General features: G+C 44.8%; 1 protein-coding gene across 1 annotated transcript in view; it reads left to right on the forward strand.

The window, feature by feature from the left end:
* Positions 1-22,269, forward strand: part of LOC127227951 (adenylate kinase 7-like) — a 65,221-nt gene extending 42,952 nt beyond the window's left edge. The window contains 7 exon segments of the mRNA XM_051192334.1: positions 3,179-3,307; positions 5,461-5,529; positions 7,918-8,115; positions 9,929-10,033; positions 10,036-10,148; positions 20,783-20,941; positions 22,151-22,269. Coding sequence (XP_051048291.1) covers positions 3,179-3,307; positions 5,461-5,529; positions 7,918-8,115; positions 9,929-10,033; positions 10,036-10,148; positions 20,783-20,941; positions 22,151-22,189 — 812 coding nt within the window. The 3' untranslated portion in view covers positions 22,190-22,269.
* The last annotated feature ends 1,440 nt before the right edge of the window (positions 22,270-23,709 follow it).

Genomic DNA, 23,709 nt, shown 5'->3' on the forward strand with positions numbered 1-23,709 from the left:
TAACCAGCCTATTTTCTGCATGCCTCCCATGCACGGCTCTGTGACCCTCAAATGTACACAGTGTTAGGAACACAGAGTGAGGTGGGACTGTGGAAGATCCCATGGCGGGGATGATGACACACACAAACACGCCATCAGGCAGAACTTACGTGGGAAGGAAGTTTTTTTATTGGGGAAGGACAGGGAGAGAGAGGGGGGAGAAAGAAGAGACAGAGAGAGGGAGAGAGAGAGAGAGAGAGAGAGAGAGAGGTCTGTCTGACTCCTCAGAGAAATGGTGCAGCAATGAGCAGGAGGGGCGGAGCTTATCTCTTAAAGAGAGAGACCTTTGCACCTGCTTACAGAGCCAGGGTGCCTGCCATGCACAGAGGGGTGACAGACACTGTCAATTTCCCAAGGGGCGGAGCCAGGTTTGCCTGGATTATTACACACAATAGCACAGTTAACTTTTACCCTTGAACAAATAAACATAAAGGGGCAGTCCCCTGTCTTAGAGTTCAGCATTGGCCAAAGGTCATAGGTTATCTCTAGGGAGATCACGGCTATCTAGACAAAGACTCTTAGGCAATCCCTTAGTGTACATCACTATTTCACTTTTCTGTTGTTGTGTTGATATACCACGACCAAGGCAATGTATAATTTACTTGGATTTAAGGTTCCAGAGGCTTAAGAGCCCATCACGGCGGTGAGGCATGGCAGCAAGCAGAAAGGGGAGGGCTTACTTATATCGTCAACTCCGAGCAGGAAGTAGAGGTGAGAGCAGGAAGTGGAGAGAGGCTATAAACGCTCAAAGCTACTCGAGTCATGTATACCTTCTAGCAAGGCTGAACCTCCAAAAGGTTGCACAACCTCCCAAACAGCACCACCGACTGGGGGGACCAAGGGTTCAAACATCCACGCCTGTGGGGGACATTCCTCATTTAAACCACTGCACTGGCCATGCCTCTGTTATTCCACAATGATCAAAAGCTGCTACAGGAACCCCATTCTCACTGGACACACCCTTCTTCTGACTCAGTAGAAGGTAATGGCAAATGTCAGTGTTTAAAACAAACCAGGCAAAGCTGGGTGATGGTGGCCCATGCCTGTAATGCCAGCACTCAGAAGGCAGAGACAGGTGAATCTCTATGAGATCCAGGCCAGCCTGGTCTACAGATCGAGTTCCTGGACAGACAGAGCTACACAAAGAAACCCTGTCTCAAACTGCAACCGCCCCCACCCCACCCCCTGCAAAAAAAAAAAAAAAAAAAAAAAAAGGAGGACATGATTGCTCCTAGGTATGGTGGAGGAGGTTTATTGTAGATAAAAGGGAGGACATAGCCAGAGGCAGGGACATCTGGAAAAGTCCAGAGTGAACATGACTGTGAGCCTGGCCATGTGAGGAGATGGGGGAGGGGAGGGCCAGACCAGGAGAGTAAAGGGTAGATGGAAGGACCTAGTATCTGTGTAATCCAAAATGGAAGGAGGGGCAGGGGAGAGGGGAAGCGGCCCAGCCCCTGGGCTGGAGAGTTCAGGGTAGGGAACGGGGTATGCCAGCCAACTCTGTAACTGGTAAGGAATGAGGGATGCTGGGGAAACCTAGCAGCCAGGTCTGATTTGATGATATATTGAATAGGCACCTCAGTCAGTTTGTCCTGGGTGTGGGAACCTAACAGTAGCAAGTAGCCTCAAACTGTTTGTTTTCCATCATAGACTCTTGATAAACTGAAGGTACATTATGAGCCCTGGGAAAGTCTTTGGGGGCTTGCCAGACTTACACTGTCCTCATGAAGCCGCATACGCGTACGGACAGGCTGTGCCTGCATGCCACCACAGCTGTGCAGTGATAGGGCTGTGGAGGAGTCGCAGCAGCACGCTGTCATTTAAGCCACCAAGCCCACTGTAGAGCAGACTTCTCCCCCCTCAGTCTTTCTTTCCTACCTAGCAATTTCCAGGAACTCCGGGTTGGGGGCTGAAGAAGTAACTGACCAGAGGACATAGGTCAGAAGTGTGACCTGGAGAAGAGGGTGTGGGGGTTGGGGTGAGCACTTTCTGCTGCAGACTCATTTTTCTTTAAATGCTAGTTTTATTAATCATTATTCAGGGTTCTGGGACTGAGTCCAGGCCCTTGCTCACATTATGCCGGGCGGGTGCTGAGTGTGTAAGCTCCGGCTCTGGCCCCTTTCGAAAGCCTGTGAAAGTCAGCTTGAGTTTGCTGTTCAGATCCAGCAAATATTTATTTAGCACCTACTTTTCTTGGGGAAGGGTACAGTGAGGGTGTGGGTGTGGCAGAACCCAAGGCCTGTATTAAACATATGCCTGACCTCCTCCTCCGCCCTCCTCCTCCTCCGCTCCTCCTCCTCCTTTTAGTTTTTCAGGACAGGGTTTCTCTGTGTGGCCCTGGCTGTTCTGGAACTAGCTCTGTAGACCAGGCTGGCCTCACCTGCCTCTGCTTCCCGAGTGCTGGGACTAAAGGCATGCACCACCATCCCCCGAATAGCAACACACTTGAATACTGTCTCACTCAACACAAATATTTATTACTATGTATTAAGGTGTAATTTGAAAACAGAACTGAGGGGCAGTGGGACAGCTCAGGGGATAAAGGGACCTAAGTTCAAGCTCCTCTAGGACCCATGAGGTAGCAGGAGAGAGCCCATTGCCACAAATTGTCCTCTCACCTTGAGAATAATAATAATAGGAAGAAGGGGACTGGAGAGACGGCTCAGCATTTTAAAGTACATGCTGCCCTTGAAGAGGTTCCCAGCACACTGGGCAGCTTACAACCATCTGTTTAACTCCAGCTCACTCCAGGGAGGGAACATAACACTTCAAAGGACACTTGCACACATTTGACACACACTCACACACACACAGAGGCACATGCATTATAAAGTAAATTCAGAGGAAATTCTTAAGCAGTCAGGACTTGATGCTACAGGATGTGATGCTAGTCCACTCACTCAGCCTTCCCACAAGTTTCCCACGAGTGGCTGGTATTGCCTACACCTGCTCTTTCTTGTAGACCGGTTCACTGCTACTTCAAATATGCACTAACACATGTCATGCTTAAAATAAAAACACAACTGGGTCTTCAACACCATTCTTGCCTATACAACAGTTCCCGGATGAGTTTAGAGCATCACCCTTGTGTAGGTTGTGTCACAGTAACACACGTGTGTTTATTTTTTTTAAAAATCAGGTCGCCTAGAAGATCAATATGTAATTCGGTTTGTGAAAGAAAAGCTCAAATCTATGCCTTGTAGGAACCAAGGCTACATTTTGGATGGATTCCCAAAGACCTATGATCAAGCAAAAGATCTGTTCAATCGTGAGTATGGATGCTCTCTCTGTTCTGCGTGTTTATACTCTCAGAAGTTGGAAACTTAGTATTTTGTTTCCTTGAATCTGTGAGGGTTTTTTGTTTGTTTTTTTTTTTTTTTTTTTTTTTTGGTTTTTCAAGACAGGGTATCTCTGTACACCAGTGAAGATGGAGGTTTCTGTCCCAAATAAGCACACAGAGACATATTAATTATTAAACTTGACCAATGGCCAGGGCTTCTTATTGTCTAGCTCTCTCTTGGTTATTAACTCATAATTACTAATCTATGTATTTGTACATGGCCTTATCTTACCAGAGAAGGGTCTGGACCTGTTATTCTCTTTGCATCTCTCTCTGCCTTCCTTTCCCCAGCATTCTCCTAGTCTCCTAGCCTCGATTATCTTCCTGCCTCTCTACTGGCCAATCAGTATTTTATTCATCAACCAATATGAGAAACATATATGCAAAGGACATTCCCCTTCAGACCAGGCTGGCCTTGAACTCACAGAGATTCCCTGCCTGCTTCCGCAACCCGAGTGCTGGGATTAAAGGCACCACCACCACCTCCTGACCTTTGTTTTTTTTTTTTTTTTTTTTTTTTTTTTTTTTTTTCATGTAACCCAGACTGGCCTTAAACTCAGTGTAGCAGAGGATAATCTTGAACATCCGACACCCCCCCTCTCCCCCAGCCTCCACCTCCCAGGTACTAGGATTGCATCTTGCTTGACTTAAACTTCCCACCTAGTGGTTAGAAATTGCCCCTTTCCTTTTACCCCCCAGGCCCAAGAAACCACCATGCCACAGTTTCATTCTGCGAATTTTAGTGTTTCAGGACCCTCCTTGTTCTGCTGCTGTGACTGACTCATTTCATTTGGCACAGTGTCCTCAGGTTTGTTCACAGTGCCAACCTTTTTTCTTTTTTTCTTTCCTTTTCTTTTCTTTCTTTCTTTCTTTTTTTTTGGGGGGGGGGGGTTTGAGACAGGCTTTCTCTGTGTAGGCCTAGCTGGAACCTAGCTCTTGTAGCTGGTCTCGAACTCACCTATCTGTCTGCCTCTGCCTCCTGAGTGCTGGGATTAAAGGCGAGCGCCACCACCACCCGGCCTTCTTCTTCTTTTTCTTCTCTTCTTCTTCAGTTACTTAATTTTATTTTATGTGCATTGGTGTGAGGATGTCAGATCCCTTGGAACTGGAGTTTCAGACAGCTGTGAGCTGCCAAGTGGGTGCTGGGAATTGAACCTGAGTCCTCTGGAAGAGCAGCCACAGCTCTTAACCACTGAGCCATCTCTCCAGCCTTGCCAGCCTTCTTCTTCTTCTTCTTCTTCTTCTTCTTCTTCTTCTTCTTCTTCTTCTTCTCCTTCTCCTTCTCCTTCTCCTTCTCCTTCTCCTTCTCCTTCTCCTTCTTCTTCTTCAAGTCAGAATAGTATTTCATTGTCTAAATATACCATTTTGTTTTTTTATTGGTTTGTCTGTCAATAGGTATTTGGGTTATGAGACTACTTCTGAGCTTGGTATTCTGTGTATGGCTGGTTTCCATTCATGATTGCTAGTTAAAATATGCCACTGGGGAGACAGCTCAGTCCTAAAGTGTTTGCCATGCCGCATAAGCAGGAGGACCTAGGTGAATGCCCAACACCCAGCTGGGCATCCTGGCTTGTGTCTATAACCCTACCACTGGGGGTGTGCAGACCCCTGGAGCCTGATGACCAGCCAGTCTAGCCAAACCAGTGAGCACCACATTCCATGAGAGATCCTGTCCCCCAAATAAGGTAAGGAGTGATTGAAGGACACACCTGACCTCAGCCTTCCACATACATGTACACATAGTGGCACATATGTATACATACATCCCAACATAATATGACATCTGAAGCCTGGTCTGCATGTATATACCTTTCATCTCAGTACTGGGGAGGGAGAAGCAGGAAGTTTGCAAGATTAAGGCTAGCCTGGGCTACGTCATGAGAGGCTGAGGCAGGAGACTTGCTGTGAACTCAAATCCAACCTCAAAAAGCCGAAAATGTTTTCCCAATTAAAAAACTGTATTTGCTCCAAGCAGCACACCATTAAAAGATGAAACAAAACAGTATTTGGACTTTTACTGTGACCTCCCCCCCCCAGTAATATGTTAAAAAGCATAACTATATATATTTTTGTCTTACTAGAGGAAGATGAAGAGGAAGAAGAAGAAATCAGAGGCAAAATGTTTCCCTTTGATAGATTAATTACACCTGGTGAGTTGAAAATACTTTCTTAATGTCGTAAGTATACACATATACTTACATGCATGTGAGAGTAGAGGTCAACATTAGGTGGTATTTCTCAGGAGATATCCACCTTGTTTTGTGACACAGGGTCTCTCACCAAACCTGGCACTTGTCACTTCAGCTAGGCTGTCTGACCAGTGATCCCAGGGGTTGTCCTGTGTCCACCTCCCTGGTGCTTCCTAGTGGGTGATCCCAAACCCGGCTTTTTTCGTGGGTGCTGGGGATTAAACTCAGGTCCTCAGCTTGTCAGCCAGCACTTTGCCCACAGAGCTGTCTCTTCAGCCTCTCCAAAGACACCTTTAGGGAATGTCATTCAATCTCTTTATGCCATACAACATTTTATTTTTACTTATTTATTTATTTTTGTTTTTGAAAACAGAGTTTCTATGTATGACAGCCCTGGCTGTCCTGGAACTTGCTTTGTAGACTAGGATGGTCTTGAACCCACAGAGATCTGCCTGCCTCTACCTTCCAAGCGCTGGAGTTAAAAGCATGTGGTACCACCACCCAGGAAGATTTAATTTTTTAAAGATGTGCTTTCTTTTTAGTATGTATGTGTGTGTGGTGTGGGGACTATGTGCATATGCGTTTAGGGGCCCAGCAGTGTGGATCCCTGGGAGCTAGAGATAGATGGAGTTCTGAGCTGCTCTGTATAGGTGCTAGGAACCAAATTCTGGAACTGAAACCATGATCCTCTGGAAGGGCAGCAAGTGCTCTATTTGTTTCTTGAGACAGGGTCTCTCTATAGCATGTACAGTCTATGTAGTCCTGGTTGTCATGGAACTTAGAGACCAGGCTGGCTTTGAACTCACAGAGATCCTCCTGCATCCACCTCCCAAGCACTGGGATTAAAGGTGTTAGCTACCATACCTTGCACAAGTATTCTTAACTACTGAGTCATCTCTGTCTTGCTCAGGGATGAGTACTGTGGTCTCTGAGACCAGTGGCAGAAACAAGAAATGCCTAAAAGATGGGTTTTCTCCCAATTTCTTCTCCATGTAGAGACATACACTTTAGAAAAAGAATGAAATTAGTTGCTAGAAAAAAGAGCCGGGCTTTGGTGGCACATGCCTTTAATCCCAGCCCTCCGGAGGCAGAAGCCATCAGATTTCTGTGAGTTCTAGGCCAGCCTGGTCTACAGAGCTAGTTCAAAAAACCAAACAGAAACTACAACAACAAAACAGGGCTGCCTGGTTTAGGATTGGGAAACACTTCTAAGGGGTTCATTTTGCAAATTGCTGTCACCAAGGCAACTGGATAAAATTCAATTCAAAATGTGTCAAGCCCTGAGCATGTTAAAACCTCACTGGGGGCTGGAGGGATAGCTCAGCAGCTAAGAACTGGTAGCAGTTTAAATGAGAATGTCCCATAGACTCCTGTATCTGAACACTTACTTGGACCCAAGTTGGTGGCACTATTTGGGGAGGCTTAGGAGGCGTGGCTCTTTTGGAGAAAGTATGTCACTGGAGTCAGGCTTAAGAATCTGGGAGAAAGGGGAGGTGGGGGAGGGGAGGGAGGGGAAACTGTAGTTGGGATGTAATATATGAGATAATAATAACAATAATAGTCGCAACAATAATTTTCAAAGTCTCGTGTCATTCCCAGTCTGCTCTTCCTCTCCCTCCTCTCTCTGCTTCCTGCTTGCCACTCCAGCCGCCATGTTTGCCACTTCCCCATGGGAGTTAGTGATGGACTCTCATCCCTGTGGAACCATAAGCCCCAATAAACCCTTCCTTCCATAGGTTGCCTTGGCCGTGGTGTTTATCCCAGCAGCAGACCTCTAACCCAGGACCCGTCCTGGGTTGCTAGTACCCACTTTGGGTTGCTCACTCCAGCTCCAGGGGATCCAGTGCCCTCCTCTGGCCTCTTTGGTCACCACGCACAGATGTCCTACATACACACGGGCACACACATAACTAAAAATCAAAGATAAATGTTGAAAACTAACAAAGAAATACAAACAAAAATCTAGAAAAACAACAACAAAAACCTCACTGAACCCCCCCTGTCCTGTGGGGAAGTCATTGCTTCAGCATGCCAGGGGTGAAAGCCTAGAGATGTGATTGTCACAGGGTTAGTAGAGACTTTCTACTTAACAGTATCTGCTGCTTCTACAGCAAGAGAGGTGGGAGGAAAGGAGGAGAGGAAAGAAAACAGACCGTGCAAACTCCCAACTGAGCATCTAGTCGCTGGAGTTGTGAGGGCTCCATGCATTTCTCCTCTAAGAAAGGTACAAGAAAAACAACGTGTCAGGCCTTTTGCAGCAACTCCAGGTCCCAGCTGATGATGTTAGTTAGCTGTGGCCATCCATCTCTACTGTGCCATGCTGACCTCAGAGTTTCTCCCTCTCCCCAGAATTTGTGTGTGGTCTGGATGCCTCTGATGACTTTCTGAAGGAGCGAGTAATGAACCTCCCGGAGAGCATCGTGGCGGGGACTCACTACAGCCAGGACCGATTCCTCCGGTCTCTGAGCAACTACCGGGACATTAATACTGATGATGAGACCGTCTTCAACTACTTTGACGAAATTGAAATCCACCCAATACACATTGGTATGAAGGGAGCTCTCTCTCTCTCTCTCTCTCTCTCTCTCTCTCTCTCTTTCTGGATGTAATTCTCTCCCAGTATTTCCCAGATCCATTCTCTCTTTGGAGCTTCAACCTTTTCAGACCAGCATGCTTTTCTAGTTCTCTGGCCACCCTACTAGGGCCCTGGAGTTTTCAAGTTCCACTGGGAGTTGCACTCAGAGCTGGGCTGGACTCTGTTCCCATCCCACACTCCTCGAAGGGTAACTCTGCCACTCTAGCTTTGTTAGGCGCCTACAGCTGTTCCCCACAAGCAAGCATGGTCTCCCAAAATAGAGCCCTTTCAAAACATTCTCCAGCACTTAGTGAGTGACATGAAGGTTGTCATTACCCCTGAGATTCAGGGAGGAGTACAGTGTAGTGTGCATGCAGCAAGGGACACATCTGGACAATTAAATGTCAGAGGTCAGGAAGTAAAGAGGTAGCAGATAAAACGTTTTTGCTCTTTGGTCTTTCCATGGTTTTTGCAGTTTTCTTTGTATTGAGAATCAAACCCAGGGCCTCTGGCCTGCTAGGCTTCATCATTGAGCTATACTCTCAGCCCTTTAAGGGCTTAGTTCTTAGCATCCATACCACAAGTTCAAAGCCAACCAGGGTTATATATCCAGACTCTGTCTCAAAACCAAGCCAGGCAGCGATGACACACACCCTTAATCCCAGCACTCGGTAGGCAGAGGCCGGCCGGTCTCGATGAGTTTGAGGCCAGCCTGGTTTACTGAGCGGGTTCCAGGACAGCCAGGGCTACACAGAGAAATGCAGTTGAAAGAAACCAAATAAATAAAAATAAAATAAATCTGGAAGACACAGTACCCAAATGTACTCACTACCATCATTCTCTGTAGACAGGGTCTGAGGTCATGGGAAGCACATGTGGGTCCTCTGGCCCCACATTAACATTAGGCAGACATCCTGGAGTCTGGCCTTCATCATCATCAAATGAAATGGATAGTTTAAATGAAGGAAGCATGGGAAGCCAGCTGTGGTAGCTACACTGTAATCCAACACCTTCTTCTGCCCTTTGCAGGCACTTGCATTCACATGCACACATCCCCCCATCCCACATACATAATTAAGAAAATAAATATAAAAACAAAGAGAAAAGATCCTTATGATAAACAGTGGGTGGGCATGGTGGCCCACCCTTAATCCCAGCTGTGGAATGAGTGGAGATAACCTAAGCAAGCAGGCTAGCTAGACTGACTCTTATCAACAGGCTCTGGGTTAAATTGAAAGACCACGCCTCGATTAATAAGTCAGAGAGCAATTAAGGAATGCTCCTCAGATCAGCCTCAGGCTTCCACACACGTGTGCACACATATATTTGTGCACCTACAACATACATGTGCCCACACAATATACCACGAGCACAGACAAAAGTAAAAACAAATTCACACTATAGTATAGTCTATTCCCTCACCCATCCACTCAGATCAATGATGATTTCCAGAACTCAGGCAGGGCTCACGTGTTGGGTGCTTGTAACCCCAGCACACAGGACAGAGGCCTAGTAGCTGTCTGCATAGTGAATTGCAGTCTATTTAAGGCCATTTAGTGGGATCTTGTTGCAACAGAAGGAGAACTGTAAGAGCCAAGTCCAAATCCTCCCACCCCTGACTCTCACACTCCATTGTGATTGCCCTTGAGAAATGAAACTCTGAATCTCACCAACTGGAAAATGCAGCTTTGATGTGACCATTTCTCACACACGTCTGTATAGTGTCTTTTCTAGTCACAGACACATGAACCTGTGTGTAGATCTCCTCTCTTCTGGCATTTAAAGATGTAGGAAAACTCGAAGATGCCCAGAACAGACTTGCTATCAAACAGCTCATCAAAGAGATTGGGGAGCCTCGCAATTATGGCCTAACAGATGAAGAAAAGGTCGAGTGGAAAAGAAGGCTGCGGAGGAACGCCTGGCCAAGGAGGCTGCTGAGACAGCAGAGCGTGAGCACAAGGAGGCCATGGAGATGGCAGAGAAGATATCCCGCTGGGAGGAGTGGGTGAGTGTGACTGCAGAAGAGTGGGGCTGGGGAGGCAAAGGCACTCAGGCCAGCAAAGAAACGCTCCACACAGCTTTCCTTTTTGTGCTATTTAAAGAAGCCACGCAACACCAAGCAGCTGTTGCCCTCAGAAGTCACAATATGGGCTACGGATGACTCAGTGGGTAAGAGCACTAGAGCAGCCAGGTTTGAGTTCCAGCACGCGCGCGCGCGCACGCGCGCACACACACACACACACACACACACACACACACACACACAGACAGCTCACAATTGTCTGTAATTCCAGGATCTGATACCCTCTTCTTATCTCTGTGGGCTCCACATGCGCAAATGTGGTGCACAGCCATGCATGCAGGCAAACACTTATGCACATACAATAATAAATAAAGCGATTACAAGCCATATACGTAGGAACATATAACATTGTGTTGCAAGGCCTGGTGATGGCGCTCCCCTTTAGCTGTCTACTGGCCTAGCTTAGGCAGGAAGCCTCACTCTACTCATCCCTAAAAAACACTTCAGTTGAGTGAGTCTGCTTCCAAAGTTAGCATTCAAATCTGTCTTGCCACTTCTCGTTAGAATCAGTTTTTGTTTGTTTGGATACCAGGTCCCACTCTGTGGCACAGGCTGGCTTCTCAGACATGATGTAGTCCAGACTGGCCTCAAAGTCATAGCAATCCTCCTGCCTCACCCTTCCAATTGCTTGGCGTTAGAGTTGTGAGCCACCACAGCTGGCTCCAGGCAGTGCTGCTTGCTAGATTTACAAGGTCAACCCTTGTCGTCTCCAGTCTGTCTCCACACTTGCAGCACACTTTCTCTGTACTGCCAGCTCCCAAATAATGACACAGAGATGGCTTATTAATTATGAAAGCTCAGCTTAGCTTAGGCTCTTTTCTAACTAGCTTTTAGAACTTAAACTAACCCATTTCTATTAACCTATGTACTACCATGTGACTTGAGGTTTTTACCTCTTCTTCTGCCTGTCCTGCTTCTTCTGTGTCCAGCCTGGTAGTAACCCCGTTTTCTTCCCCAAGACCTCTCTGTCCCTAGAGGTCCCACCTAACCCTCTTCCTGCCTAGCTATTGTCCATTCAGCTCTTTTTTTTTTTTTTTTTAAACCAATAGTGTAAAGGAACATTCTGCAACATTCCCCCCTTTTTGTCTAAATGAAAAGGAAAGGTTTTTAACTCTAACATACTAAAACTATAAACAGTAATAACAATTAGCAGGTATTCTATTTGTATTTGGTACATTCAAAGAAAATATTCCACTATCTATCCTCTCTTGAAGAATCCAAACTTTTGTGCCTAATTACTTTCTATCATAACTAAGGAAAACTAACTATAACCATCTAGTCTTCAACACCATCAAAGACCTGAGAGGGATATAATATTACCTGAGTAAACAGGAAATGCATAGCAAACAACTTCCAAAACTATGAGAAATGACAGAAACAGCTGGCTGCCTGGACAGTCACACAAGGTTCCTCTGTAACATCAGGGCACCCATCTTCAGCCTACAGGCCTAGAACATCTGACAGAACTTTCTGTGAAGCAGGAATTTTTGAAGGACTGTCTTATCCAGTCTTGGCAAAGTTCAGAAGTTGCTTTCTTTTATGTCCTGCTTGTCCAGTTCGCACAACATACTGTCGGCAGTCAAGGAAAGGGCAGGCCTTTGCCAAAATTGCTAGCTTTTACCACAAAGAAAGTAAACTCCATATGGAGGTTCTTTGATGCCCATCATCATTTTTTGAAGTACACTGTTGCTATCAGAATCAGACATGTCTCACTATTATGAAAAGCCTTATGTTACCAAACATTTTAAATGCCATATTCTGTAGGTCTTTGAAGTGTTTGAAGATCACCTACCTAAAATATATGTCTGTTTGACCTTGAAAACATGACTATAAGTTTGATAGTTATAGATGACTCAAACAAAAAGAAAACAAAAAAAGGAGATTAGATTCAAGGACTAAAGCGTTATATTTTTAAATGAGTCGTAAGGCACAATACCTCAAACAAGAGTAAAAATTATACATAGTATAACAAAAATAACCTTAAATTTTATCAATATACACAAATCCATACCAATATAAAATATTTGAAATGAGTGGTTGTTCAAAAGTAGACTTTTGAACAAAAAAAGTAGATAAAATGGGAGGCCATTTTATCCCATCATTTCTATATTATATTCCCCTTTTTCTCTTCAAAAAACGATCCTTGCGTCAAATCTCTTTTTTTTTTTTTTTTTTTTTTTTTTTTGGTTTTCTTTTTGTTTTTCTGACTGTTACTGATAACAATTTTTTGAGACAGGGTTTCTCTGTAGCTATGGACCCTGTCCTAGCTGGCCTCAAACTCACAGAGATCCATCTGCCTCTGCCTTACCAATAACAATTTGTAACCACATGCTCCCTAAACAATGACAAACATCCATAACCCACCAAATGACCAAAACCCAACCAACCAACCAACGTCTTGGGACTGTGGGTGTCATGTTCTCTAGATTGCTTCTTATTTTCTGGGAGCAATGGCATCTTTGGAAGATCCTGAGAAAATTAGGATAATGGACAAGCCCTGGGGGAGCTAGCTGTCCAGTCTCTGTACAATGGGAAAGCACAAGGCTTCCTGTGGTCCTGGCTAGAACAGTCTATGAGGCTGGATTATCTCAGTAAGCAGTCTTGAAGCAGTTTTGGATTCAGGACTCTGAGGCACCGTGAAAGACTGGATCACTGGACTGTCCATTTTTATTGGTGTCTGGTTGTAGTTAGTTTTTTAATTTTTTATTTGTTTGTTTGTTTATTTTTTGAGACATGGTGTTTTGGAACCTGTCTTGGAACTAGTTCTGTATACCAGGCTGGCCTCAAACTCACAGAGATCTGCCTGTCTCTGCCTCCTGAGTGCTGGGATTAAGGGCATGTGCCACCAACGCCTGAATGTTTTTTTTTAAATTTTTTAATTTTAATTTTCTACTCTTTGCTCTTTTAGGGATCCACCACCCAGCTCCCAAGTAAATACACACATGGAGACTTACTCTCACTTATGAATGCATGCCTTAGCTTGGCTTGTTTCTAGCCGGCTTTTCTCAACTTAAATTATCCCATCTACCTTTTGCCTCTGGGCTTTTACCTTTCTCTATTCCATATACCTTTTTCCCCCTTCTTCCTTCGTAGCTGGTTGTGTAGCCAGTCCTGCCTATTCTCGCTCCTGCTTAGCTATTGGTCATTCAGCTAATAGCCATTTTATTAGAACAATCAGGTGTTTAGACAGGCAAAGTAACACAGCATTACAAAGATAAACAAAGTCAACATAAAAGAATGCAACATATTTTTGCATCATTAGACAAACATTCCCCAGCATAAACAAATGTAACACATAAGTTTAACTAATATTCTACAACATCTGGTTGCCTTGCTCTGAATACACATACATTTCAAAGGTAACAGACATATCTACATTAACAGAAGTATGGACTGTGTGTTGTACACAAGCCAGCCAAAGATGATTTTTTTGTTGTTGTTTTATGATTGAGCAGGTAAAATACACATCGCCTGTCTTGTAGTTTTTCTAGCTTTATTTTTTTTATATCTGCAGTCAAAATTTTCAGGAGGTCTCCCCCCAATTAAACCTGATTCTCTATAGTCTTGAACAAATCCACAGCCTATTGTTTCCTATGGATACAAAAGCATAACCTCTTCCCCCAACGCAATATATTTTTTAAATTCTACTTTAAAAATTAAGGCTTTCCTAAAGTACTTAGACTGGTTTAATTTAGCAGTTCCTTTTACAATCCCATGTCATCATTCACTCACCAGCAATCAAAAAATTTAACGTGAACAAGACACCATATATGATCCAGACTCTGTATTTTCCATCTTAAATGGCTAACCCCTTTTCTATTATTTTGTTCTCCCTTTAAGGACTTTATCTTATTATTTATAAACTATTTTTTCTATGATTGTCTATGTCCATTTCATTTTCAAGACTCTGCACACTTTTTAAACCCACTGTAACCTGTTTAGAGTTTTTTTGTTTTCGAATCTGTTTTGAATTCGCATTTACTGAGCACCTGCAGCATTCTCTGAGACAAATATTAAACTGCCATGCCAGTTGCCACACAGCTTAGCTCAGCCCATGGTGCTGGCTCATGGAGCTGGTGCTGGCTCCAACCTGCAGGCGTGGCCTGGTAGCAGTGCCCCTGTATGCGTAGCCCCATCCCACCTGAGAGACTGTAGGACCAGAAAGTCACATCCAGCTCCCCCTCCAGAACTTTCCTTTGCTTCCTTAGGCCCTTTGTTTGGATATGTGGCATGTGTGGCCCTTTGCGCGCCAAATGTGGCTGGCTTTCTCTGTACCTCCAGCTCCCAAATAATGACACAGAGACTTTTATTAGTTATGAAACCCATTCTTAGCTTAGGCTTGTTTCTAACTAGCTCTTATAACTGAAATCAATGTTTGTATTAATGTAGGCACTGTCACATGGCTAATGGGTCTTACCTCTCCCTGTCTTGCTCCTTTTGTATCCCGTTGGTGATGCTGCCTTCCTTTCCAAGTCCTCTCTGTCCCCAGAAGTCCTGCCTAATCTTTTCCTGCCTAGCTGTTAACCTTTCAGCTCTTTATTAAACCAATCACAGAGACGCATCTTCACACAGTGTAAAGAAGCATTTCGCAACACCTACTTCTTCCAGAGGACACTCACAGGTATTTTTGTACCCCCAGTAGTAGGTTTCTCCACAGACACAGTAAGTCAAATTGAGCTGAATTAAAGAGTAAAAGGCCTGAGCAAAGCGCTTCCTGGGTGACTCTTGGAAATGGGAGCAGGAGAGAATTCACATGGCCATTCCAAAGGGGATGCTTTAAGTAGCCTATAGGGGTGCAGGGTGATGGCGTGTCCCAAGGTGTGTTTGTGCTATGGTAAGCTTTTGGGTGGGGTCTTGGGCTGTGTCTAAAGAACTGAACGTTTGGAGGTTTCTCCACATGGGTGGGGTTGGGGGAGGCAGGAATGGGGCTTTCTCACCTGAGGCCAGTTGTTCCAGCCAAACGGATACTTCCAAAATGCACCGCCAGTCTTAGCTGATACTCCTCATGGGCTGCCTAGCATCACCGGATAAAATTCAGTACTAGTCACTAGTATGACTGGGCTGCTTCTAATGTCCCCATCGCAAGCAATGCCATCTTCCTTATTTGCCTGACGTCTTTGCTAATGAGACACTCTCTTGCCTCACATGTGAGATAACAACTCTGCCTTCTTTCCCTAGCATGCTATAACCCCACTCATACTTCTTTCATCTTTACATTTATTATAACCGATGTACCATAGATTTTTACAGACTTGTCTCTTCTTTCATTTTCCTGACACAGAAAACTTAGGCTGTGCGAGCATTGGCCCGTCTTTGTCATTTTCTGCCATACTCACACTGCTTTGAACAGGGCCTGACATATATCAGACACTCAGTAAATACTGAGGCGAGAGGCAAGCTCTTACACAGACCCCTTTGGTGACCACAACACCTGTGTGTCATCACAGAGGCCAGCGACACAGACAGGAATCGAATCTTTTTATTTTGTTTTAATGTTGCCTGCGTGTTTTGCCCACATGTATGTTGTCTGTGTACCATGATCACGCAGTGCCCCCAGAAACCAGAAGAAGGCGCTGGGTCTCCTGGAACTAGAGTTACAGATGTTTGTGAGCCACCAAGTAGGTGCTGGGAATAGAACCCAGGTCCTGTAGAAGAGCAGACAATGCTCTTAACCATCGAGCCATCTTCCCAGTCCTACGAATTGCATCTTTCGGTCATGCTTTATTCAAAGTGGAGATCTGAGAAGACAGCCGTTAACAGCTGTAAAAGGTGGCTGAGAGATGGCTCGGAAAGGGGAAATATGTACTGCATAAACACCCAAGGGTGTGGGGAACAGCTCCCTCAAAGCACCACAAAGGGTGAGCTGGGTCACACACCCTCTGCCAGCAGTGGTGTCCCTGCCCTCTCTAGCGCTGTCTTCTCAGTTTGCATGGTCACAAGGCTGATCTGACCTTAGAGATCTGACAGAGCCACCTGCGCTTGGTTTGAAATTTAAGGATTTTTTCCCCCTTGTATTGCACATTTTTCTGTGGGTGTTTGCACTGCACCTTTCTCTTATCATTTTGTAAGACCTTCTAATAAAGAATTGCAGACTTCCTGAATAGAGAAACGGGACCCCGAGGCACTTTTCCAGGACACAGTGCTAAGGTAGAGTGACTGCTATCATGGGAACAGGACCTTTTTAGTTTTGTTTTTTTTGGTTTTTTGTTTTTTTTTTTTTTTCCAGACGGGCTTTCTCTGTGGCTTTGGAGCCTGTCCTGGAACTCACTCTGTAGAGCAGGCCATCCTCAAACTCACAGAGATCTGCCTGCCTCTGCCTCCCAAGTGCTGGGATTAAAGGCGTGTGCCGCCAACACCCAGCTCCTTTTTCATATTCTTAGCTTCTTTGTCTGTGTCACGGTGACTTACATTCTGACTGGGGGCTTTAATATATTAATGAAGCTGGGGAAAGGAAGGCTGACATCCGAGGGGAAGGAACTAGGTGGCAAGAGATGTAACAAAGTTGCACAAACACCGAAGCTGCACGTAACTGAAGGACACAGAAACGCAGGGCTGACTCCTTGGCTCTGGGGCTCCTCCCACAAACGCTGTCTCACAGAAACTGGAAGTAGCTTCTATTGGTCTCGAGTTCTGCTGCTAAGAATTCAAATCCTGCTCCATTCTCTACAAGTACATGACCCCACTTGGGTTCCTCTCTGTTTCTCATAGTCCCTATCTGTAAAATGAAGGCAAAGGCAGAACCTACTCCATAGAGGGTTTTTGTTTTGCTTTGTTTTGTGCGATGGAAGAGTTAGTTTATATAGCCCACGTAGGAGGAGGGGGAGACAGACACCAGTGATAGCCATCTAATCAACTAACATGAGGGCAGGAAGCAACAAACCCCTCTCAACAAAGATTCTTTTTTTATTTTATTTCAAGATAGGGCTTCTCTGTGTAGCTATGGAGCCTGACCTGCAACTCGCTCTGTGGACCAGGCTGGCCTTAAACTCACAGAAGTCCACCTGCCTCTGCCTCCTGAGTGCTGGGACTAAAGGTGTGCACCACCACTGCCTGACTCAATAAAGATTTTTAAATTCGAATGACCTCAACTCTCCCGAAAGGATGCATGCTAAGTGGCTGAAGTGAAAAGCAAGATCCAGTTACCTGATGTCTCCAAGAAACTCACCTAGCTAGCAAATACTGAGCGTGGAGCTGGTGAGAGGCTCAGTGAGTCACAGGTGCTGGCTGACAGACCTGACAATTTGAGTTTTGATCCCGAGACCCAGATGGTAGGAGGTGGTGACTCTCACAGATAGCCTTCTGACCTCCACAGAGGCACCGTTCCAGTGCACACACACAGAGACACACAGACCGATAGACACACACAGACAGACAGGCACACAGACACAGACACACACAGACAGGTACACAGACAGACAGATACATACAGACGCATAGAATTAATATATGCATTAATATAATGGAAAAGATTTAAAAAAAGAGTCAAAAAGTAGAACTCAATCTAGCATGTGAGGAAGGTCATAAAACTTGTTGACACAATTATTTTGTATTTATTTATTTTTTTGAGATAGGGTTTCTCTGTGTAGCCATGGCTATCCTGGAACTAGCTCTGTAGACCAGGCTGGCCTCGAACTCAGAGATCTGCTTGCCTCTGCTTCCCAGGTGCTGGGATTAAAGATGTGTGCCACAACTGTGTCTAGCTTGGCACAGTAATTCTTGTATTTCATAAGGCAAACTTCAGACCAAAGCTAGTCAGAGGAGATGAAAAGGGACACTATATACTAATAGCAGGAACAATTCATGGAGAAGCTGTAACAATTGTAAATTTGTGTAAAGGCAAACATCAACAGGCATAAGAAGTCACAGATGTTTGACACAGTAGTGGGAGACTTCAATACTCCAGTGTCATTTTTAGAGAAGTCTTCCAAACAAAAACTCACCCAGGAAACATCACTCCACTCAACCAGATTTAACCTATATCAGCCAAATATTCCAGCCAACAGGTAGGGAGTACACATTGCTCTCAGCAGCACGTGGGACTTGCTCTAAAATTGCCTGCTACACAGCAGGCCTCAACAAATGCAAATTTTTCAAAGGATTCTTTGGATCAGACCACAGTGGCGTTTGATTAGAAAACACAAGCATGCCAGGCAGTGATGGCACACACCGTTAATCCCAGCACCCAGGAGGCAGAGGCAGGTGGATCTCTGAGTTCGAGACCAGCCTGATCTACAAGAGCTAGTTCCAGGACAGCCTCCAAGCCACAGAGAAGAAACCCTGTCTCAAAAACAAAAACAAACACACACACACACACACACACACACACACACACACACACACACACACAAAGAGAGAAAGAAAAGAAAGGAAAAGAAACTTCAGAAACTACATACACACGAGGAGACAGCAGAGACTGCACAAGCACAACACAGGGAGTCATTGAGGAAATCAGGGAGGAGATTAAGAAATGCCTGAGGTCAGATGACAGCTAGAGCACAATCCACTTAGAGCTCTGGGCTACAGGCCAGGCAGACCTACAAGGAAGGGTTAGAGCTAAAAGTGGTGTGTGCCACCACTGCCCAGCTTAAATCTTCTTACTTTTGCAACAAGTACTCTTTCCTCTTGAGCCATCTTCCTAGCCCTCTTCTAAACTCATACGGAAGACTCCAACACCTCTCAAGTTGATCCACAAACTAGTATGGGAAGGAGCTCTACCAAACATTCCAGATAAAGACACAAGAGAAAGGAAAACACCTATATGCCAATTTCCTTGATGAACATAGATGCAGCATTTCTCAACAAAGTACCTGCAAACAGAATTCAGGAACACACTGAGAAATCCAGCCATCGTGGTGTATAAGCGTGTAAGTTCCATTCCAATGCCTGTGAGGCAGAGGTGGGCGAGTCATCCACGTACTCTAGTAGCAAGTCGGGGGGCCAGCTTGAGCTCAGTGAGACCCTCCTTCAAAACCATAACAAATAAAGAGTAGAAAAAGACAAGGTTAAGATAATGGAAGATTGTGGCCAAGGCCAGGAGGACAGGGATCACTTAGCCAGTGCCATGCTCATGTTGGAAGCATAAGGTCCTGAGCTGTATTGTCATGAGGCAGAGTAGAAAGACAGGGAAAGCCTTGGAGAAACGAGACAGGAGAGGAGCCACTCACTAGAAAGTCTGGCTGCAGGCCTTCCCCAGCTACAAACCTAAAATGTTCTAGGAATCACACCAGAAATTCTGTTTCTAGGGAAAGGATGTGTGCTCCTTGTGAAATCCTTATAATTTCACCCTTAGAATTTCACTGACCAAAGGAAAGAGATACAAATTAAAAAAAAATGTTTCTTAGCAACCTTTTGAGATCTAACTCAAGAGCTAGTAACATGCCAAGACTGTGGCTATTGCTGCTACTACTCTCTGCCACTCCCCTTTGAGGAACCGGTAGGATGCTTGGGTATGCCACACTCCTCCATGTTCCCTTGGGAAGCACACAACCACGCTTGGGCATGCCCTTCTTTTGAGCGCTCTGGTTCTCCATAACTCTCTTGCTTGAGCCTTTCTTGATATCTTTGATAAAGCTTCCCCCCCAAAACAGACCTGGCTTGAAATTATTTTCTGTGTCAAAGCCACAATTCCTAGTTTGGCCTTATTCAAGGTCCCTAAAAGATTAGGGGCAGGGGCTGGAGAAGTGGCTGAGCAGTTCAGATCATTTGCTGCTCTTTCTGGAACCTCTGGATCCAAAACAGGCAGCTGGTAACTACCTATAACTCCAGTTCCAGGAGATCCAGTACCTCTCTGGCCTCTGTAGGCACCTCCACTCACATGGCACATACACTCACAGACATACACATACAGGTAACCAAAAATAAAGAAATAAATCTTTTATTACAGGAACTCCTCCTGCTCCTGAGGATGGTGGTATGAAAGCCGTGTCTGTCTCTTCACTGACACTATCCAGACCTATATCAAAACACCAGGCATAGTGGCCCGTTTGTGTAATCCCAGCACTGGGGAGGCAGAGGCAAGAAGATCTCTGGGCCTTGGTAGTCAGCCAGTCCACCCTCATTGACGAGGCCCAGGTCAATGAGATCCTGTTCCTGTTTCAAAGTAGTAAACAGCTTCCTGATGACATCCGAGGCTGTCCACACACACACACACACACACACACACACACACACACACACACGCACGCACGCACGCACAAATGCACATGAGTGGCAGGAGGATGAAGAACAGGATAAACAAAAACAAACTATATTTTGAAATGCCCCAATAAAGCCCAATACTTCTGTACACGAACAACAACAGAAGGCTTTTTATAAGCTTTTAAAGGGCATAGGAGTAAAACTAAAACACAGAGCAGAAAAGAAAGTTGGATAGGTCATGGTTGGTTTCCTCAGTGCACTATTACATGCTGTCTTGCTGATTGGAAATGCCATGGTGACATCGTTTAGCGGGGTCTAGCATTCCTGTCCTGTGGTGACTGCAGTGTCAAAAGTTCTCATGTCCCTGCTTTTCTGACTTTGCATGCGTCTCCCAACGGCCCTGTGCTCTATGCCCTCAGAATAAACGGCTGGAGGAAGTAAAAAGAGAAGAGAGGGAGCTGCTGGAGGCTCAGTCCATCCCCCTGAGAAACTACCTGATGACTTACGTGATGCCCACGCTGATGCAGGGGCTCAATGAGTGTTGCAAGGTGAGACCCGAGGACCCCGTGGATTTCCTGGTAAGATTTCTTTGAAAAAATTGTTTTAGAGATGCATCTATTTCATGTGTGCGGTTGTTCTGTCTGCATGTTATCCATGTACACTACATGTGTGCATCACCCACAAAGGCTAGAAGAGGGCATCCCCTCCCTGCAACTGGAGTTATAGGAGGGTATGAGCACATGTGTGGGCACTAGGAACCAACCCCAGCTCCTCCGCAAGAGCAGCCAGTGCTCCTAACGGCTCAGCCATCTCTCCAGCCTCAAGATTGAAAAATTTACAATATGAAATTGAAGTGTGGCTGAAGTTTAAGAAAAAACCTGCTGAGTTTGAGAAAATGCACATCTCATGGCTTAGGGAATCCCTTCAAATATATATGCTTATGGTTTTCAGTAAGATTTCTTCTTTCTCCTCCTTTGAGTATTCTTTTGTAAAAAACTAAATGTTTTTTTTTTTTTTAATATAGTTTGAGAACTTCATATACCCATTCAATGTATTCTGGTCCTGCTTTCTCCTGGCAGCCTGCCTTCCAGATCCCACGTTCTCCCACTTCCCTTCCAACTTCATGTCCTTTTTTGTTTAATAACCCACTTAGTCTGATTAGTGCTTCCCTAGGGACATGGACAACCCCCACCATGGACTCTGTCCCCAAAGAAAACTGACCTCCCCCAACAGCAGTCACCAGCCTGCTAATAGCTTTTCAGCCAGGAGTGAGGGCTCATGTGCCATTCCCCATGTGTGCTCTCTTGCCTAATGTTATATACGCTCTTCATTCTTTTATTTGGAAGGAAAGAATTTATGTACCCTTAAACTTGTGAACACTGACAACACAAATATACGGCAATTGTAAATTGTCAACTTTTGGCCAGGAAGATGACTTATTAAGTAGAGGACTTACTACTCAAAGTGTGAGGACTTGAGCTCAAATACCCAGAAACTATATGAAGCTTGAAGCTATAGCATATGTTTGCAATCCTAATACTTCTATAGTCAGATGGGAGGCAAGGATAGAGTCCCAGAAGCTCACAGGCCAGCTAGCTTGATGTACACAAGAGCCCACAGAGGGCCTGTCTCAGGCAAGGTGTGGAAGATGACTGATACCTGAGGTTTTCTTCTGATTGCCACATGCACACCACAATACAAGTGTGCCCTGTCATGCATGCAACATCCCCCACCACATACAAAGACTTAAAGCATTAAAAATAAGTTTATTTTTCTCTCTATTGTAGGCAGAATATCTATTCAAGAACAATCCTGAAATGCAGTAAAGATTCATCAATGTTGGGTCATGGAGCTTCAGAGGGAGAGCTCAAGTTAAACTTGCAATCTGAAAAACTGCTTTTGAAAATGCTTTTCCAGGGATTTTTTTGGGGTTAGGGGGAATCTTAATAAAGTAGAATCATTACAAAGCTATATTAGAATGAATAATCACTGCTTCATCGAAACACTATTTGAAAATTAAACAGATAAGTCATACACATGTAGCCCAGAGATTGTTTTAAAATGTTATTATTATCATTATTATTACTATTCTTATTATTATTTTTTGATTCAGGGTTTCTCTGTGTAGCAGACCTGGGTGTCCTGGATCTCAATTTGTAGACCTGGCTGGCTTCAAACTCACTGAGATCCACTTGCTTCTGCCTACCAAGTGCTGGGATTAGAGCTGTGCACCACCACTGCCCAGCAAGCAATTTCTTTTTATTGGTTAAGCAGGTTAGTTTTAATGCACATAAGTGTGTAAGAGAGATATCTCTTTAAATATTTAAATAACTTGTCAGGCAACAGTAGTGAATGAATACCTTTGATTCTAGCACTCAAGAGGCAGAGGCAGGTGGATCTCTGTGATTGCAATAGCAAAAGAAGGTCCCACCCCAGAAAGCAGGAACCAAGAACCATTGCTAAAATCCTAGGGGTAGCTTCTGGTCTTGCTCACATGGTAGAGTGCTTGCCTATCATGCATAAAAACCCTGGTGACGCATGCCTTTATTCCCAGCACTTGGGAAGCACAGGAAGGAGGATCTCTATGAGTTCGAAGCCAACCTGGTCTACAAAGTGAGCTCCAGGACAGCCAGGGCTATTACTCAGAGAAACCTTGCCTCAAAAACACACAAAAAACAAAACAAAACAAAAAAACAAAAAACAAAACAAAAAAACAAAAAACAAAACAAAACAAAAAAAAACAAAAAAAAACCCAAACCAACCAATTTAACCAATGAACCTGAGTTCCAGCTCTATGGCAGCATCTAGGGATGTAGGATTGGGTTAACTTTCTATCAGGGACACCAGGGACACTGGGGAACCTTCTTGGGGTTCGTGATCTCATTGGTAAGAGAATTTAACAAGAGGCTCAAATGGAAGCTCAAGGGTAGAGTTTAAAAAGAAAAGCTCCAAGTAAGGCAAACTGTCACTCTCACAGCCGCCAGGAGAAGGGGTAGGGGGTGGGGAGCTATGCCATCGGAGATGAGCCTGCATGGAGGTCAGCCCATTGGAGGCAGACAGACATATGGTGGGGAGGGCACTTTAGAAAGAGTAAGGAAACCCTAAGTACCAAGGTTGTCAAAAGAAAGAAGGAAAAGGAATAGTTGGACATTTCAATGACAACTTAGCACACCCCACCCAACCTCAAGTGCTCATAAGGAATGTGCCAGGGGGGGTGAAGGTTTTTTTTTTTTTTTTTTTTTTTTGTTTCCAAGATAGGGTTTCTCTGTATTGCTTTGGAGTCTATCCTGGAACTCCTTATGTAGACCAGGCTGGCCTTGAACTCACAGAGATCCTCCTGCCTCTG

This window comes from Phodopus roborovskii, unplaced genomic scaffold (genome assembly GCF_943737965.1).
Source record: "Phodopus roborovskii unplaced genomic scaffold, PHOROB, whole genome shotgun sequence".
Taxonomy (NCBI): Eukaryota; Metazoa; Chordata; class Mammalia; order Rodentia; family Cricetidae; genus Phodopus; species Phodopus roborovskii.